Consider the following 20,545-nt stretch of genomic DNA (forward strand, 5'->3'; position numbering starts at 1 on the left):
ACTCATATAGCCTCGAAGATTCCAGGGTGGAATCCTTTCCACACCACCCTGGGCTTTCACAGCCTAGACCCCTGTGGTCTCAGCAAGTACCTGTGATGTCAGGCAGCCTGGCCTTTGATGGACAGGTTGAGTGTTTCCCTAAAACAGACCCCACCTCCCACCCCCAGCCTGTGCATGACCATTAGGGATCTTGGGGGAGGCAGCCAAGCAGGGAAAGGGGGCTGGGGACTGTGATGACACAGAGGACCGCTAGGCAGCCCTCACTGGGCTACCTAATACATGTGCATGATTCCTCAGGCCCCCATCCTCGTCTGTAAACAGAGTCAGCATACGGTAATTAAACGAGTCATTTCTGTTAGGTTCGGTGCGTGTGTCAGCGCCAGACTGCTAAGATAAACTGCTGGGGGTTCTTTTGCTTCAGAGTTCTTCGCCTGTTTATTTGTTTGTTTTGAGCCAGGGGTTTGCTATATAGCCCAGGCTGGCCTTAAACTCATAAGTAGGCCAGACCTAGCTAAAATTCACAGCACCAATGTTCTTCCTTCAGCCTCCTGTGTGTTCCAGGCATTCACTACAACTGTCTGTCTTAATGAACTCTTTATTTGACATCACTGTAAATATACGTAAAAATTGCAAGAGTAAAGGGGCTAGAAAGATGTTTCAGAGGTTAAAAGTACCTGTTCTTTTGAGGACTTAGGTTCAGTTCCAAGCACCCCAACTACCTGTAACTCCAAGGGATCCAACACCTGTCTTCTGACCTCTGCAGGTGCCAGGCATACATGTGGTACACACGTATACATCTAGGAAAAGTACTCATACACATAAAATACATAAATATATAAAACTTCTTTTTCTTTTTTCTTTTCTTTCTTTTTTTTTTTTTTTTTTTGTTTTGTTTTTTGTTTTTTGTTTTTTGTTTTTTGTTTTTTGTTTTTCAAGACGGGGTTTCTCTGTGTAGCTCTGGCTGTCCTGGAACTTGCTCCATAGACCAGGCTGGCCTTGAACTCAGAGACTTGCCTGCCTCTGTCTCCTGAGTGCTGAGACTAAAAGTATATGCCACCATGCCCAGCTAAAAAAGTTATTTTTAAGTTGCAAAAGTAAGAACAGTGAAAAGTGTCTCCAAGTATCCATCATCCAGGCTCAGCCACTGTTAACTCGGTGTCCCATGGTGTCATCCCCTCCTCCCTCTCCTCCCTCCACACACTAATATGGGCCATACTTCCCAGCTTCCTACCCACCAGAGCAACATTTCACTGTGCATTTCCCAGAACTAAGGACAGCTTGTTAATACTAAATGGCTTTCCATTTTTATTGATTCAAATTAATTTCTGAGTTGACTTCTACAGTTGGCATGCTACTAACTCGGCCAAACCAGTATCAGGGACATCGAGCTTCCCCCTACCCCCACCCCCCAGCAGCCGAATGCCCCAGCTCTGAGCTACGGGAATGGATGGATAAGAGCTCACATTAATTGGCATTTACTCTGCACTAAACATGTCCTGGGCCTTTTCCATCTCGTGATTCATTTAATCCTTAATCTAACAACACTGGACCTTTGGGGAAGTAAGCTTGAAGAGAAGAAGGTCAGAAAGCAGCTAGTGCCCAGCTGGGATTAGCATCCAGGAGGTAAGGCTGCCTCTCCCCACAGGTGTCAACCACATCCACACACCTATACACCCCCACAGGATGCAGGACCTGGCTGCACTTTGGGCTTCCAGAAAAACCAACACTGCTTCCCAGGTGACAGGTAGTTGTGATGAAACTGGATAAGAGAGGCCAAGCAATCTCAGTCCAGCAAGATGACAGCCCAAGCCTGGAGAGTGGTACATGCTTTTAATTCTAGCACTCAAGAGGCAGAGGCAGGGAGCTCTGTGTGTTAAAGACCAGCCTGGTCTATATAGAGATTTTGGAAACAACCATAACTACAAAGGAAGGCTCTGTCAAAGGGGGTGGGGGAGAGGAAGGAAAATTAACCTGAGGCCACAGCAGATGCTAGCGTGGCTTTCCTCAGGCACTAGACGTGTTTTGGGGACTAAGACCCAGAAAGACCAAAAAGCCCAACGATGGATCTCCCCACACTTCCTTGAGACAGAGACTCCCCCCTCCACACACACTCTTTCCCCTTCTCTCTCCCTCTCTCTCCACCTTCCCCATGCACTGCACTGAGCATACGCTTGGCAGAGAGTGTGAGACTTGCACAGGTCCGACAAGACAGACACAGCCCAGGTGGCAGTTAAGAGAAGCTGGCACCTCCTGGGGCAGATGCTTCTATTTGGGAAACTGCAAAAGGCACATAGTAGGCCTGATGTAGCTTACCAATGTAGTGATTCCAAGGTAGGCAGAGGAAAGGACGAATCAACTGTAAAGTCCACAGAAGCCAGGTGTGGTGGTGCAGGCCTGTAATTCCAGCACTTGGGGCACAGAGGCAGAAGGATGAGGAGTGGGGCCAGCCTGGGCCTCACAGTAAGATGCTGTTTCTACAGTAAAGGGCTAGGGATGTCGTTCGGTGGTACAGTTTACCCAGTAAGCCCAAAGCCCTGGGTTCCACCCCAGCACAGCAAAACTGAAGTCTGCACGCATGACATTTTCTGCACCCAAGTCTCCCAGGAAGCAGACCTTCCCCTTCCTTCTGCCATTAAATCTGTGGTCCCCATGTCTGAGAAGCACAAGCTAGGGTAACAATACTCCAGGCCTCTCCCTTGAGCCCCAGAGGGCTGAGCTAATAGGTAACAGTAGGAAAACCACTTACCCTGCGAGCCAAAGTTCTACAGCCAAAAAAAGAAATAATGGTAAGAGCTAAACCAGATAATGTTCCCAAAACATTCTGCTGACAATAAAAACATTCATTCAAAATGCTTCCCCTTCCCAGAAATCAAAAAGCAAATGTTTTGACAGCCATGTGACAAGAGGAAAACACCACCGTATTTCTCCAGGTTCTTCCCTCTGCCAATATTTACTCACAACACCATGCAGTTTGAGATGCTGACTCCTTATGCTGAGCTGGAGTGGGCACCACAGTCTGTCACCCAGTATTCCACATCCTAGCCTGTCTTGCCAGCTGCCCACCTCTTGTCCCCCAGAAACCTGTGACTTGCACCCAGAGCCTTGCACATGCAATGCAAATGCCACACTCCAGGGCTGGGACCCCTAATCTCTTTCTTTTTACTTTTACGTTTGAATCACAGTCTTAATAAATTGTACAGACTGGCTTTGAACTAGCTCACTCTGTAGCCCTGGAAAACCTGGGATTGGCTGTCTTCCTGCTTCCTGTTCATGGTCTTCCTCCACTAGGAAGTGCCAAACGTATCCCCTTAACATGTGAAGAGGACGGAAGGTGTAGCATAGGAGCAGAAGCACGTGGCTCTTATTATTTTTCCTTTTGCTGTGCTGGGGATGGAACCCAGGCTTCCTGGGCATGCCGAGCAAGCATTCTTCCTCTGAGCTACCTTCTCCCAGGGCTCAAGTCTCCCAGAGGTTACCAATGCAGAGGAGACTCACGCCTACCCTCTTCACACACAGACCTACCTGCCTCAGGAACAACTGGCTCCCCCGAGGGTCAAGAGCCTTAAGCAGCTTCAGTCCTTTTTCCAGGTGTTTGGAGAGTGTGATAAAACCACAGCTCTAAGTCCTTCCTCCAGCTTCCAAAAAACACTCACTCTTAGTGTTTTCCCATGGACCCAGTGCTAAATCCGTGATCCGGCTTTTCCCCTTGATAAAGCCACCAGGAAGTACACGGTAAAGCGTGAGATTATATCCAAACCAGCCAAGCCGGAGAACCTGCTTGCCCTTCAACAATGAGGCTTCAGGGTTTCCACTTTAAATACATGTAAGCCATCAGCACCCAGAATGCAACGTAAGACTGTCAATTTCTGGTTTGAAATAAAAGTTCCGGAAGTGCTGTGTCCAAGTTCCAATTGTTTTCCTAAAGGGCCTTCAAGCTAACAGGGACTTCCCCCCTTGACATCTGTCACATCTGATTCACTCTTCACTGGGTCTTAAAATTGATTGAAAAGTTGAAGGCACATCCTAAGAACTAGGTATGGTCCACAGCAGGGTGTCTTTGAAGGAAGCTAGAAGCCATGGCTCTCACCAGCCCAGGTCTCCCTGCTTCTCCCAACCTCCTGTGTCCCACTTGGCCTGCGTGTGCCTCACCCTGTCCAGGGTGCCCTAAGCCTGCCCACTCCTATACTATATTTTACAGTAGGGCATGGTGCTGATGAATCATTCAGCATTGGAGGTAAATGACCTGATATTGACATTTTAAATAAATGATTATATTTGATACAGACATGAGCTATTAATCATATATTATATATGCTTTATTTTTCTTTACTTAAAATGATATCGAACAAACCAGAAATTAGTGATCAAGACAACCAGACTCTCTGTGAGTTTGAAGCCAGCCTGATCTACATAGCAAATTCCAGGCTATCAAGGGCTAAACAGTGAGACTCTGTTTCAGGGTGAAAAAAAGACATGAAATAGCAAATTATTTAAACCATGACAAGTCTAGGGGAAAAACTGCAGAAGGCACAAGTTTTATATTGTAGATTTGTCTCCTTTAGCTTGACACAGGGACTCATGTAACCCAGGCTGGCTTCTTACAATTCAATATATTTCTAAAGATGGCCTTGAACTCTTAGATCCTTCTGCCTCCACTTCCAGAATGCTGGAATTGCTGGCTGAATACTCGGGCTTACACTGCAGTTTTGTTTTGTCTTTGGAGAGACTCCAATAGCTAGAGTCTCATGTAACCCAGACTGAGTGCCCAGGATGACCCTGAACTCATGATGGCCTTGCCTCCTCCTCCCACGTGCTAAGATCACTGTGGTGCTAAGATCACCACACCCCTTTTACTACAATACTCCCAATAGCACCCTCCCCTTTCAGTAGGTGCCTTCCATTTTCATTTTGCACTGGGGACCTGAAAGTTATACTACAGGCTCTACCCCTAGGACGTTTCCAGGCCACAGGGCAGGGGGAACAGCAGAAAAACAACTTCACTCCAAGTCTTCAGCTATCTTTCCCAAGTCCTACTGCCTAGGGAACACAATTACACAGGATGACCCAAGTCTACAAAGCTAAGGCTGAGGAACCTGAGGCTAAGTGGCACCTTGTGTGATCAGTTGGTCCCTGTCAGGACCTTGGAGCAAAGTCAGAAGATGCCAAGGCCTTGAAGCCAGGGAAAGGGTCTAGTCCAATTGCCAACAGATGAGAAAATGCCCAGATGCAAAGCACTGAGCTCATGAGACCAAGAAGCCAGAAAAGGCTGCCTGAGCCTCTACTGGCCAGGATCCTGCTTTGAGTGTTGCTGTTGCCAGTGAGTGACTACCTCCAAGATGGGTCCAGACACCAGCCCCAACAGGCCCACTCCTGGCTTCCCTGCTTCTGTTCCACACACAAGTCTCTTCTTCAGCCAGGAATTTATAAATTTATTTTTAAATTTTAAATTTATTATTTAATGAATGCCCAAGGTTTCTTGGGGACATAGCCTCTTCCATAAAACAGAGGGCAGAAGCAGGACCAAGCCTGGGCTGTGTGCCAAAGCCTCAGAAACAGTGAACAGGTCTGCCCTCAAGGAGCAGCCTTTGAGCAGGGTGTGGTGTGCAACACTCCACTCCACACACATACACACCACCAAGCACACACGTGACTGAGGCAGGAAGATCATTCACCAAGCAGCTCTAGAGCTGACCTATGGCGCAGACCTGTAAATCCCAACTACTGGGACACTAAGGCAGACGACTGCAAGTTCAAGGCTGCCCTGGGCAGCTCAGTGAAATTCTGTCTCAAAAAAAAAATAAATAAATAAAATAAAAAACCTAAACAGACTGGAAGCATAGCTTCCTGATAGAGGACCTAGGCTCACCACAGGAGACTCTATTTCAAAACAAAACATACATGACTATAATCCTGAGAAATCCTCAGGAAAGCCCAGGCAGGAGGACTGTTAAGGGCTCCGGACCAGCTGGGCTACAGAGTGAGACCCTGTCTTTAAGTAAATAAATCAGACAACAGCTATGAATAGCAATAGTTGCTGATATTTTCCCCAAGAACTCATAAAGATTAAGTTAGCACCATGTGGTGGAGCTGCTTACCTGTGAGACCAGCTCTTAGGGAGCTAGAAAGTACAATGCTAGCCTGGGCAACACTGCAAGATACCATCTAACAAACAAACAAAAATTAGGCCCAGGCTTGGTGGGGCACACCTTTAGTCCTAGCACTCAGGAGGCAGAGGCACTCGGTGACTTGAAGGTCAGCAAGGGCTACACATGGAGACAAGACTCTGTCACACACACACACAAAGATATATAATTGCTACTATTCTCATCAGTGTAGATAACACAATCATAACTACTATGATATTTCCTATCCAGTTAGGAGACTCATGGAAAAATGAAAACATCTCAGAGAGTAATATCTTTTTTTTTTTTTTTTTGGTTTTTTTGGTTTTTTTGAGACAGGGTTTCTCTGTGTAGTCCTGGCTGTCCTGGAACTCACTCTGTAGACCAGGCTGGCCTCAAACTCAGAAATCCGCCTGCCTCTGCCTCCCAAGTGCTGGGATTAAAGGCGTGCATCACCACCGCCCAACAAGTAATATCTTTTCTTAAAGGGGAAGTCTGCACCACTTCGCCTATAGTTGGGAGAACCATGAAGACAAAATGTAGCCAAAAGTACAGAAATAAACCAAAATCCACATTTCATAGTCCAGGGTTTTCTTCAAGAAACAGGCTCTAGACAGTATTAAGGTCTCCAGTAAATAGATGCAATTGCACATACCTGTGACCCCAACCCTCAGGAGATGGAGACACAGGGATCTTAAATTCAAAACCAGTCTAAGGATCACAGGAAGATCTTGTCTCTGAAAACCCAAGGCTGGGGACAACGCTTAGGGGTGACACACATGTCTAAAAGGCTAGGGACAAGACTTGGAGGTGACACACAATAAAATGTAGTAACTTAAAAAAAAAGAAAAAACCACCACAAACTCTTTAGTAAGCAGATAGATGTAAAACTTCATGGGGGAGGAGGGGAAAAAGGAAGGTAATTAGTCTCAAATCTGGAGGCCTCTTCAGAAATTATCATGTGGAGAACACAACTGGATTCCGGCCTACTGGCACCAGCAGCCTTTGAGAGTAGGGGCTACAATCAACGTTGTTGTGGATAGTCATTTCTAGAAGGTGTGGGAGGACTCAGAAGGGGGAGTGGTGGGAGCAGGGACAGAATAATCAACAAAGAGTTGCAACAGGGATAAAATCCTGGTGCTGAGACAACAGCCTGGAGTCTTACAGATTGCACAAATCCAAGCTCAAGGCTGTGCCACTACTGCAAAACACTTACAACTTCTCCTCAGTGTCCCAATAAGTGACCTTGAGATACATGCTGGCATCCTTCCCTCTCACCTCCATAGAAACCCTGCTCTAATTAACTGCCGGTTTCTTATTACACCTATCTCCCCTCACCCCCAGAACAAAAGGTGTTGTACCATCTTTCCTTGAAAAGAGCAAACCCCTCTGTGGTGGTTTGAATAGCTATGGCCCCCACAGATTCATGTGTTTGAATGCTTGGCCCACGGGGCGTGGCACTATTAGGAGATGTGGCCTTATTGGAGGATGTGGATCACTGTGGTGTATGGCTTTGAGGGCTCCTATGCTCAAGCTCTGCCCAGTGTGGAATGCCAGTCACCTCCTGGCTGCCTTTAGATCACAATGTAGAACTCTCAGCTCCTTCTCCAACACCATGCTGGTCTGTATGTTGCATGTTCTCTGCCATGATGACGATAGACTAAACCTCTGAAACCTTAAGCCAGCCCCAACTAAATGTTCTCCTTTATGAGTTGCCTTGGTCATGTGGTCTCTTCACAGCGATAGAACCCTAAGACACCCTCCCTTGACCCACACAGTCTTAACCTACCAGTCAATGCCTGGACTCTTGTTTAAAACAAAACTTCCAGGAAGATGTGCTGCCCTTCCTGGAGAGGTGTTTCTTACCCAGGTCATCTGCCATGGGCGGCAGTCTCCTGTTCTGGAGGTTCCTGTGACTACACATCTTCTCACCTTCTCAGTCTCTCCTCTTAAGTTTGCCTTTCCCAAGCTCAGCCATTGCCCGCTCCCAGGCTAAGAGCATTGTTCTGATTAGTTTCTGGACACAAACTAGAGTAGCCTGGGAAGTGGGAGCCTCAACTGAAGCCTGGCCTCCAGTGGACATGTCTGTGGGAATTGTCTTTATTGATGATTGATGTGGGAGGGCCCAACCTACTGTGGGCCACAGTATCCTACACACGTAAGCAAAAGAAAAGCAGGCTGGCAAGCCAGAGTGAGCCAATAAGCAGCCTTCCTCCATGGTTTCTGCTTCAGTTCCTGCTCAGCTTCCTGCTCTGACTTCCTTCGCAGGTGAACTGTGACAGGAAGTATAGGCTGGAATAAGCCCCTGTTCTCCCTAGTTTCCTTCACTGTGCCTTTGCTCATGATGCTATGACAACAGAAAGCAAACCAGGACAGACTTTCTTGGCCTACACTTGTCCTCGATGATGTCATCTACTCCCTATGACATCACACAGTTAGCCTCAGATGGGTCTCTGCAAGCCTCTCTCCCACTCAATCCCAGGCTTTGGATTCATATATCTGTATCAGTGCTTTTCAACCTTCCTAATGCTGCAACCCTTTAATACAGTTCCTCATGTTGTGGGGACCCCTAGCCATAAAATTGTCTTTGCTGCTACTTCATAACTGTAACTTTGCTGTTATGAACCATAATGTGAATATGTGTTTTCTGATGAACCTAGCCGACCCCTGAAAAAAGTATCATTTGTTAATGACAGGTTAAGAATTGCTGTTCTGTATGATATATTCATATATTATATGTAACAGAACAAAATAAGATTTTTTTTAACACCTATTCAAGCCTGTTTCTCCCCAGCCTTCCCATCTCAGAGATATGAGCACTACCCACCCACTCAGGAACTCCCACCTCTAGGAGTCATGTGTATGTGTGTGTGTGTGTGTGTGTGTCTGCCTGTCTGTGCATGCATGCATGCATGCAGTATGTGTACTTGTGTGTATTCCTGTGTGTACAAGTGCACACGAATATGTGTGCCTGTAAACATAAGTGCCAGAAGCCAGCCCAACCTCACATGTTGTTTCTCAAATACCCACTTACTTTTTGAAGCAGTCTCTTGCTGGGACCTGGGGCTTGCAGATTAGGCTAGGTTGACAGGGCAACAAGCCCCAGATTCCCCTGTCTCTACCTCCCCAGTGCTAGGATTACAAGGGCACGTTGTTACTACACCTGGGCTTTTATGAGATCTAATGTGAGTCCTCATGCTTGCATGACAAGCACTTGATGAACTGGGCATCTCCCCAGTCCCCTAGGAGTCACCTTTGACTGTTCCTTCTCTCAGGCAGCATCCAAAGCACTGCCTGAATCTGACTACTGTTCTCCATCTCTGTGCTTCACCCTCTACTACTATCTGCTCTGGACCACAGCTACAGCCTCCTGCTGCTTTCCTGCCTCCCTAGCACAGCTGTCCACCCAAACCCCATTCTCCCTAAAATGCAAAGCATACCAAGCCACTCTAAAACATCTGCATCCTCCCTGGTCTCAGAATAGAGAGCTCCGCAGCTCCTTACCCTGGTCCAATTTCAGCCTTCACCTCCCTTCCTGTGACTCCTTTTAATGCCATTCTCTCCCTTGGTCACTACCTTCAAGCCACTCATTGAACTTGAAGGGTTTTGTACCTTAAACATTTTTCTGAAATGTTTTGCCCCTACTGGTCACCACAGCAAGGGTCCTTCATGTCATTTAAATTCCAAATGTCACCTGCTCAGTAAAACGTCATCAGGATCTACCACAATCCAATCACCAAGTCACACCCCCTCGTGTTAATTTTCCACACAGCAGTCACCTTTACTTGCTATTACTATTTGCTCACTCTTTGTTCCCTTTCCTCCCGTGGATTACAAATCGACGAACAGAAACCACACCTCCTTCCCATAAATCTCATCCCTCAGCAGCTACTATACAAGAGTTCCAAGTGATAAAGGAGGCTCGAGAACTGTCTTCACACACTCTGATCCAGATCTAAACATTGTTTCCAAGTTGCTGAAGAAATGTATTCCGAATCACGGTCCCCCACAGTACACCGAGTGCCAAACCATCGAGCGCCAGACCTTTGGCTAGTTCATTCATTCCATAAACAAACATTTACAGAGCTCCTACTCTATGCCAGGCACTGAATGGGGCAAACGATCAAAGGCAAGTTCTGACTCCCAGGACCCGCAGGAAGCAGAGGGGGGGAACGCTGCAACACAGGCACTTTCCCCTAGTGGGAAAAGTGAAGACTGTACACGTGTCCCCTTACGGCTTCGAGATCAGATCCACGCGGCCCAACAGACCCAGAATAACTGTTGGGACAGCGCCCAGAGGCTCAGGCGGCAAAGCTGCTGTTCTACTAGCCCAGGCAGGGCCGACCGTCCGGGATCCTCTGTGTTCGGCGCCCGCCTAAGACGCGCGGGTAGAGTTCCAGGAATGTCATTGGCTGACTGGGAGCCCCACCCCCATCCCATCCCTGAGAAGCAAGGATGCCGCGGCCCGGGTCGCGCTCCAACTCTCCTCGGCGAGCTCAGCCTGCACTGCTAGACTAGCGTCGGGGCCCCTCTTCCCCCTCCCCCACGCCCAAGCCCTCAGGCCACACTCCCAACCCACGCGAGCCCTACTCCCTGACACCGGCCACTGTGCCCAGCGCATGGCCCCGGGGTAGGCGTGTCCCGGGAGCCGTGGAGTTTGCTGGCTCGGCCACCGGCGGGCGGGACCTGGCCAGGCCCCCTGCAGCGCTGCGAACCCCGGTACGCAGCCGTCCCCCCCACCCCCCAGCCCGCCACCTTCAAGCAAACAAACCGGGAGCGCCAAGCCCGCCAAGGCTGCGGGGAACGAGCCAGGTGCGGCGGCGGCGGTGCGGGCTCACTTACTCTATGAAGAAGCTGGCGCCCTCCTCCGTGAAGCCCTCCTCCCAGCCGCGCGGCAAGTCTGCGGGAAGGCAAGAAAAGTTGGTCAAACTCGCGCAGCCGTGGCGCCCCCCGTACCCCCCGCCGACCCGGCGCCCACCTGAGCGGATCATGTGACCCGAGTTGACCGGTTCGCCGGTCCGCGGGTGCAGCCAGGTCGTGCAGCGGAGCAGGTCACTACGGGAGAGGTGCACCTGTTAGCGCCGCCGCCCCACACGCCCGCTCGCCGCCCCAGCCCCAGGGTACGACCCCGCCCGGGTGTCGCCGCCCCTCACGCACTTGATGAAAAAGACGCGGCCGTCCCGGCAGACGCCGTAGGACCAGTGCTCAGGTAGGGTGTCCCGCCCGACCGCAGCCGCCATGTTCGCCCAGCGCCTGAGCCCCGGGCCGGGGGAGGGGGGGGGATGGGGAAAGGGGCGGGGTAAGGGGCGGGGCGAGGAGATAGGGGTGCAAGTTGTTTGACCCAGTGAGTGGGAGGGACAAGAAACGGGGAGCTGGAGTAACAAGGAGTTGGAACAAGGAGTTGGATAGGGATAGGGAGGGGAGGACAAGATCTGAGGAGGGATAGGGAGAAGGGTGTACTGGAAGGAATGAGGGGGAGAAGCAAGGAAGGAGTGGGGAGGGGCTGAGACACGAGGGACTTGGACCGATCCTACTGGGTTCCCCTGAGATGGGTGCAGCGTGGGCTCCCAGCCTTGGTGACTCGCGGTTCGAGGTCACGGCCGGTGCCTCCAAAGTTCACTGGTGGAGGGCAGGCCGGAGCGAGGCACAGGGCCCCACAGCCTTTGTCCCCGAGACTCGCGGGCGGTGGAACAGTCTACACCCCCCCCCGCCCCCGACACACACCCTTGCTCCAGGAAAACCAGCCGACCTGCACACCACAGCTTCTCCTCCCCCAACCCCGGAAGTGTGCTAGGAACACCGAACAGGTTTCTGCTGGATTCCAGAGCAGCCTCCAAAGTCGTCTGTAAAAATAAGAGAAAAGCTTGCCTGTGATTCCAGTCCTGAAGAGACTGAAGCAGGAGGATTGCTGAGTTGGAGGACAGACAGGACTGCTTAAGAGAGTTTCAGGACAGCGCAGGTTACTATGTGACTCTGTCTCAAAAAACAAAAGGTAGGAGCTGGAGAGATGGCTCAGCAGTTAAGAGCACTGACTGCTCTTCCAGAGGTCCTGAGTTCAATTCCCAGCAACCACTTGGTGGCTCACAACCATCTGTAATAGGATCCGATGACCTCTCCTGGTGTGTCTGAAGAGAGCAACAGTGTACTCACATACATTAAGTAAATCTTTAAATTAAAACAAATGCCCCACACACCTGAAGAGATCACAGACCTTCAGTTCTGACAATGGACGAAAAGAGATGCTGGGTCTGGATTTCCCTGCTGTCATTTTGGAAGCGCTGTCAACCGACACTTTACCTATTTAGGTCTTGGGGAGCTCTCCTGACCCCCCAGAGTAAAGGAGACCCTTCACTCACTCGTTTGCTCCTAATTGACATTTGTGTGTTTACTCTCTTGTGTCAGCTGGACAAGAGAAGAGACCTTGGTCTGCCCCAAACTACCAGGACCTGGGCTCCTGAACAATTCTGCCTCATCCTTTCAGCAAGTCCTCGATGGAAAAATGCAAAAACCCAGTCACACAGCGAGTGGGTGGAGCCGGAGCCAGAAGCTAGGCGCTGGGCAAGGGTCAGGTCAGCCTTGCAGGGCACTGGGTGCTAGAATGAGAGATCAGGAGTAGAATGGTCCCTGAAAAGGGCGGGGCGGGGGGCGGGGAGGAACAGCTGGAGCTCTCCCGATGTTTCTCAACCTGTGGGTTGCGACCCCTTGGCATAGGTATTTGCATTACGATTCCTAACAGTTGCAATGAAATAATTTTGTCATTAAGGGTCACCACAACGTGACCATTGCTCTAGAGGAACCTATTAGGAGTGCAGGTGGGCCTGTGGGAGGGGTGTGAAGTGCTAGAAGACAGTGAAGGGATCCTTCCTCTGAAGCAGTCAGTAGTGAGCGAGGCGCTGTGATTAGGGATTCAGAGGCTTCAGCCTCTGACCCAGTTCTTGACCAAATGAACATAGGGAAACAGCATCTCTTATTAAACACTCATTTGAAAGCAATATATTAAATGGACAAGGATATGAACACACAGTTAATAGAAATGAAACACGAGTGGCTTTTAAGTAAATGGGAAGATAATTAACCATTGCATATGCAAATGAAAATTACAGTGGGATTCTATTTTGTAGATGTCAGATTAGAAAAGAAAACGAGGCCGGGCGGTGGTGGCGCACGCCTTTAATCCCAGCATTTGGGAGGCAGAGGCAGGCGAATTTCTGAGTTCGAGGCTAGCCTGGTCTACAGAGTGAGTTCCAGGACAGCCCGGGCTACACAGAGAAACCCTGTCTCGAAAAACCAAAAAAAAAAAAAAAAAAAAAGAAAAGAAAAGAAAACGATTTTTGTTCATTGTTGCTGAAACTTCAAAGTGATTCTGCCTTGTGATGGTTTGTATATTCTTGGCCCAAGGAGTGGCACTATTCTGAGGTGTGGCCCTGTTGGAGTAGGTGTGTCACTGTGGGTGTGGGCTTTAAGACCCTCCTCCTAGCTGCCTGGAAGCCAGCCCTCTAGCATCTTACAGATGAAGACATAGAACTCTCAGCATCTCCTGTGCCATGCCTGCCTGGATACTGCCATGTTCCCACCTTGATGATAATGGACTGAACCTCTGAAACTGTAAGCCAGCCACAGTTAAATGTTGTCCTTTGTAAGACTTGCCTTGGTCATGGTGTCTGTCCACAGCAATAAAACCCTAAGACATTCCTTGAAGGTAGTTTGGCAGCAGCTGTTACACATTGCTTTGACCAGGCAACTCTACCACGGGAGCTTATCTGACATGAACTATTACATCTCTTCAGTGTGGCTCAGCTGCTAAGAGTGATGGCTCAGAGGTTAAGAGCACTGGCTGTTCTTCCAGAGGACCTGAGTTCAATTCCCAGCAACCACATGCTGCTATGCTGCTTCCTAACCATCTGCAATGTGATCTGGTCCCCTTGTCTAGCCTGCAGGCAGAACACTATAATATATATTTATATATATGTATATAATTTATATATATATTATATATATTAGTATTATAGATAAAATCTTTGGTTTTTTGAGACAGGGTTTCCCTGGCTGTTCTGGAACTCACTCTGTAGACCAGACTGGCCTTGAACTCAGAAATCCTCCTGCCTCTGCCTCCCAAGTGCTGGGATTAAAGGCGTGTGCCACCACCACCCAGTGATAAAATCTTTAAAAAATAAAAACAGCATACTACTGTTGTAGAGAACCTGGGCTGGGTTCCAAGCAGCCATCATGGTGGGTCACAACCATTTGTACTCAAGGGAATCATATGCCCTCTTCTGAACTTTGAGCATACTGTATGCATGTGATTCATACATATGTGGTGCACATACATACACATGCAGTCAAAATGTATATACATAAAATAAAAAAATAAAAATATTTTAATCTCATGTACTCATGAGTTCTTCCAGAGAATGGTGTGTTTTTTATTATAAATATGAACATTTACATATTTATAATATTTACAGCAGCTTCATCTGTATGGGCAAAAACTGGCAATGGCCTCCTACAGGTGAGTAAGTGAATTACAGTCCATCTCTTAGACCACAACATTTGACTTCACAGCAAAAAAATCTTGACACACAGGCACATGGGTGGAGCTCAAGATTTTAATACCAACTTTTGAAAGAGCAGTCACTCTAAAGAAGTTACACTTGACTCCATAGCATACTCAAAGTACAATGGCCAAAATTGGTTTTAAAATTTCAGGGTTGCACTTGGGCAAATGCCCTTAATCCTAGCAATAGAGAGGTGGATCTCTGAGTTGGGAGCCAGCCTGATCTACATAGTGAGCTCCAGGACAGCCATAGAGACCCTATCACATACAACAGAAACAGAGGACTAGCCGGGCAGTGGTGGCGCACGCCTTTAATCCCAGCACTTGGGAGGCAGAGGCAGGCGGATTTCTGAGTTCGAGGACAGCCTGGTCTACAGAGTAAGTTCCAGGACAGCCCGGGCTACACAGAGAAACCCTGTCTCGAAAAACCAAAAAAAAAAAAAAAAGAAAGAAAGAAAGAAAGAAACAGAGGACTAGAGACATGGCTAGGAGGTAGCTCAGTAGTTAAGGGTGCTGGCTGGTCCTCTGAAGAACTTGGGTTTCATTCCCAGCAGCTCACAGTACCACCTCTGAGGGTACAGCATGCCCATGACACACAGACATGCAGGCAAACACACATCTATACATTTTTTTTAATCTTAAAAGAATTATTAAGAGTTCAAATAACAAAATAAAAAAGCACTTTCCTTTGAGAGCAAAAAAAAAAAGTTCAAATAAATAGTTCAAAAAAATATGGCCAGTGAGTGCAGAGGAACTGACACTGAATCAGGGATGTAAAATGATCTAGCTACTCAGCTTGGCAGTTTAAAGACTTATTTTTATGTGATAGGTGTTTTGCATGTATGTCCGTGCACTACATACATGCAGTTCCCTTAGAGGTGAAAAACTGACTCCCTGGAACTGGAGTTACCGACCACTATTAACTGCCATATAGGTGCTAGGAATCAAATCCAGGATCTCTGGAAGAACAGTCAGTGTTCTTAACGACTGAGCCATCTCTCGAGCTCCCTAAATGTAATTTTAAAAGTTCTATTTTTAAAAAATAACAGCAATGACCAGGCAGTGGTGGCAAACACCTTTATTCCTAGCCCTCGGGAGGCAGAAGCAGGCAGATCTCTGAGTTCGAGGCCAGCCTGGTCTACAGAGTGAGTTCCAGGACAGCCAGGGCTACACAGAGAAACCCTGTCTCAAAAAACAGTAAATAAATAAACAAGAGCACTGACTGCTCTTCTGGAGGTCATGAATTCAAATCTAAGCAACCACATGGTGGCTCACAACCATCGGTATGAGATCCGATGCCCTCTTATGGGGTGTCTGAAAACAGCTACAGTGTACTCACATATAATAAATAAATAAAACCTTTGGGCTGGAGCGAGTGGGGCCGGAGTGAGAGAGAGAAGGGAGTAGGGGAGCAACAGTAAAATGTGTACATATACTCTTGTAGTAGAACTTTTCTTTCTCTTCTCCTCTTCTTCCTCCTCATATGTGGGTGTGAATGCCCACAGGGGCCATGGATTCCAGGATACAAATTCATGTCCTTGGAAAGAGTAGGGAGTGCTGCTCTTAACCAGTGAGCCATTGCTCTAGACTTAGAATTTCTTGCAAGTTCTAGTAACATAACCCAGCAAATTGTTGGCAAAAATGTTTGTACTGTATACTCTAGCTCTACATATCCAAGACAGTAGCTGCTCACACATGAGTTACATCTGACCTACACTCTGAGGTGAAAGGGCCTATGTGAAATGTACACCAGGCCCAGCACGGTGCTCCACCACAGCTGTAACCCAAATGTAACTTTTCCATTTGGAAAGTGGAGCTCAGACAATGGAGAGTTCAAAGCCAGGCTACCTAGGTTGCTTAAAACCACTCTGGGCTATATAGACCTGTTTTAAATTGTACCCCCTAAAAATGTGGTAACTGGAGAGATAGCTCAGTGACAGAAAATTTGTGTGGCATCTATGAGTCCCTGATCCATCCCCAATTCAATGAGAGAGACAGACACATAGAAAACATCCTTTGCAGATAATTTCTTTGTATCACTATAAACCTTACTGCCCCTTAGAATTATCTGAGTGCTTTAGGAGGGGGAAACCCAAAAACTAAAAAACAAAACAAAAAATGTCCTGGACTTCATCAGTGGTGTTGTGTGATCTTGGTGTCATTGAACCTTCCCAAAAAAGAGGCAGGTTACAGGCTAAGAATGAACATTTAAATCTGGATTCAGAGAGGCCATGTCAGTTCTGTCCTAGGCTGATGTGATTAATCAAAACAAGAAGTGATGTTTCTCAGCCTGTTGTCTAGTCTTGGAAATCTTTCTGAGCAATAAAAACAAATACAAATAATGGGTGTTCTAAGATTTAACATGTCCTTCGTCTGAGATGGTTCTGTGGGGATGGCTTTAAGATAGCTTGAACATATACAAGTTTTTAAGATGGGCAACATAAGACTTCTTGTCTTTGGTTTTAGAGGAGGATACTGAGGCCCTCAGAGAGGGCAAGGACATTGTCCAAAGTCACATGGCTCAGTATGAAATGAAGTCCAGACCAGGACTTCTTAAGCTTTTATACTTGCAACCCCTTTGCCTGAAAAATGTTTACAGAACACCAAATACATAGATACATAACATATACAATTTTTTAAAAACCTGATAACAGCCGGGCAGTGGTGGCACACACCTTTAATCCCAGCACTTGGGAGGCAGAGGCAGGTGGATTTCTGAGTTTGAGGCCAGCCTGGTCTACAGAGTGAGTTCCAGGACAGCCAGGGCTACACAGAGAAACCCTGTCTCAAAAAAAACAAACAAACAAACAAACAAACAAACAAAAAAAGAGATAGGTATGCTTGTTTATTTTTACCTAAAAAATTCAACCTTGGCTGAGAATCTATGATGATTTTAAGGATATTTTGAATGTATAGTTGTTGCTGAGAACACTGCTTTGCATGAATTCCTAATGGGAGAAGGATGTTTAAGACCTTTTCAGAAGTTATAAATTCTGTTCCAAGCAAAAGTTCATTTAATGGTTTGCTATGAAACTCAACTCAGAATGCTTTTAGAATTAAAAAACCCAAGATGGCCCAATGGTTAAAGGCACAAGTTGTACTTCCAGAGGACTAAGGTTCAATTCTCCACAACCACATGGCAGCTCAGTCATCTGTGACTCATCTTGGTGGGCACTACAGACACATGATGCAGACATATATGCACACAAAACATCCATATGTATAAAATAAATATGCATGTGAATGTTTTGCCTGAATGTATGTATATGCACCACGTGCTTGCCTGGTGCCCACAGAAGTCTAACCCCCTGAAATGAGTTCTGGATGGTTGTAAGCTACCATGTGGGTGCTGAGAACTTAACCCAGGTTCTTAGCAAAAGCAGCAAGTGCTCTTAAACTCTGAGCCATCTCTTCAGCTCCTAAAATAAGTTTTTCTATCAAATATTCCAACACAAGGAGAGATGGCTCAATGATGAAGAGCACTAACTGCTCTTCCAGAGATCTCGGGTTCAATTCCCAGCAACCACATGGCAGCTCACACCTGCCTGTAACTATAGTTCCAGGGGATCCAATACCCTTACACAGATATGTGCAGGCAAAACATCAATGCGCATAAGATAAAAATAAATTTTAAAAATATTCCTTATAGAATACAACCCAAAGATTCATTAATCTAATACTTACATATTGAGAGATGAATTATAGAGTAATATTAGTCTTTGTTCTCATGGCTAAACCATTATGTTTCAGAAGAGAGAACAGTATATATAGAAGCAATCCAACCCAGCTGTTTAAAACTGGGGAGCCTTGGATCTCAGCCAAGTGTTTGAGCAGTACTGGTTGGCACATGGCATGGTGGCACTCTCAGTGCAAAGTGCTCTCTTGTGTGTTCAAAACCAGCGCTGCAGTGAGGTCACCTGATGCAGCATGGGCAAAAGCTTCCAGAACATCTCGGAATCATCACACAGTTGATTTTATATTAAGTTTGGTGGCTCAGAAACCTTTTAATGTTGCCAAGTCTTTGTGATCTTCATACTCAGTTATTCAACTCCATATGGGGTCATGGCTCACAATCTGAGAAACTGGGGGCGAGGCTTGAACCCCTCTCAAGATCGCTTCCCTGAGCCCTTGCCTACATAACTATCTCAGGACAAATCAGCAACCTCTGGGAGGTAAGTAGAGTTTTCCTCCCAGAGGCCCCTGACTGGCCCTGGCACTAGGCTTTGGCTCTAGAAGCTTCTCTTGCTGAGCACAGCACTGTCCCATCTACGTCCATGCACAGTAGTCCATGTTCAAACAGGAGTCTAACTGTGGCTTAGAGCTGACATGGGGGCTCAAAGCTGTAACTTCAGGAGTCCAAGGCTGAAGGCTTTTGAGTTCTGGGTCTGTGTGAGCACAACAGTGAGGTCGTCTCAAATGAACCACAGAAAGGTGATGCTGTCAACCTATTATGTGTCAGAGCATTTCCACGTCCAGGAAAGCAGCAGTCCATCACTACCCCACATGGAGGCATGTTTTCTATCTAGGGACAGCATGGCCTGGTGGCTTTGGAGTCAGCCGGCCTTGTGATTCTACATACTTCTCCCCTCACCAAACTGTGGGACAGGGTAGCTGACTACAAAGCTACCCTGTTGACCCACACATCCTGGTTCCCACATTTTGAAGCTCTCACTACCAGAATAAGGAAATATTTTCAATGTGAGGGGCAGGCAGGAGGATACCATTGCTGCAGAAGATAAAACACCAGACATGGGCTGTCCTTGGCCAGGTGCTCCATAAATAGACTTCCTTCTCCACCTGCACTGAAGCTCCACCCCCCCCCAAAAAAAACACTTCAAGGTTCCCCCCGTAGTGAGTGAGCCCCACCAGACAGGTTAGTGACGGTCTCCTCAGCCCTCGCCCCATGTGCTATTCTTCACTCCTCTTATGTGATCATCTATATTTCTGTTGCTGGTTTTTTTTTTTTTTTTTTTTTTTTTTTAATTTCAACCCCTTCCTTTCCCATGACTCAGTGGGAGAGGGCTTGCCTAGTCTGCATGAAACCTTGGTTTCGATCCCGAATACCCACATAAAGCTAGGCATGGTGACATACACCTGTAATCCCAGTACTCGGGAAGTTGAAGTGGAAAGATCAAAAGTTCAAGATCTTCCTTGGCTACGAGTGAGTTCAGGACCAGGCAGAGATGTGTGAGATCCTATCTAGAAAACTTCAAAGCAACAATAACAAAAACCTTATCTTTCCTATCTAGCTGGTGGTGGCACATGACTTTGATCCCAGGACTAAGAGGCAAAGGCAGGCAGATCTCTGAGTTCCAGGACCATCAAGGCTATACAGAGAGACCCTATCTCAAAACAACAACAACAACAAAACCCTACCCTTTTCCTAAGTAACTGTTCTGTGTTAGTTTAATAGTCAGAGACACATGAGGGAGGAAATAGTAAAAAAAAAAAAAAAAAATGAGCATCTTAGTCAGGTTCTCCAAAGAACTTAGAAAGAGAAAGAAAAACTACAGGAGGGAGAGGAGAAGGTATGGGGATGATTTGTACTTAATCCTAACTGTGTGGTAGGCTGAGGCAGGAAGATGGTTCTAACCAGGGAGTTTGAGGTCTGGCAGAACTACATAGTGACCCCTATTCTCAAAACTTAATTAGCTCAAGTGAAGACGATGTGTCCTCATGTCTTCCTGCAGGTCCTCCTCCACTCTCAGCTCTCCTGCCTCTCTGCGTCCATTTCCCTTTTAGGTTCAGCCAAAAACTAAAATCTATCTCTGACTCTGTGTCCCCAGCACACACACACACACACACACACACACACACCACATATCCACTGTCTCTTGATATTTCTCTCTTTATCTCTTTTTAATTACAA

General features: G+C 47.1%; 1 protein-coding gene across 12 annotated transcripts in view; it reads right to left on the reverse strand.

Annotated features, from left to right (window-relative positions):
* Positions 1-11,396, reverse strand: part of Plekha7 (pleckstrin homology domain containing A7) — a 185,389-nt gene extending 173,993 nt beyond the window's left edge. For 11 of the 12 annotated variants that reach the window (XR_013112895.1, XR_013112894.1, XM_034509541.2 and 8 more), the window contains exons 1-3: positions 11,280-11,396; positions 11,101-11,177; positions 10,965-11,022 (exon numbers count right to left, since the gene is read on the reverse strand). Coding sequence is in view for 9 of the 12 variants with exons in the window: in XM_034509541.2 (XP_034365432.1) it covers positions 10,965-11,022; positions 11,101-11,177; positions 11,280-11,362 (218 nt within the window). In the remaining 3 variants the exon portion in view is untranslated. Of the gene's footprint in view, positions 1-3,522; positions 3,710-10,964; positions 11,023-11,100; positions 11,178-11,279 lie in introns of those variants that run through there. The other variant, XM_076941474.1, reaches the window with a different exon arrangement.
* Positions 11,397-20,545: the final 9,149 nt, after the last annotated feature.

This window comes from Arvicanthis niloticus, chromosome 1, assembly GCF_011762505.2.
Source record: "Arvicanthis niloticus isolate mArvNil1 chromosome 1, mArvNil1.pat.X, whole genome shotgun sequence".
In the NCBI taxonomy this organism is placed as follows: Eukaryota; Metazoa; Chordata; class Mammalia; order Rodentia; family Muridae; genus Arvicanthis; species Arvicanthis niloticus.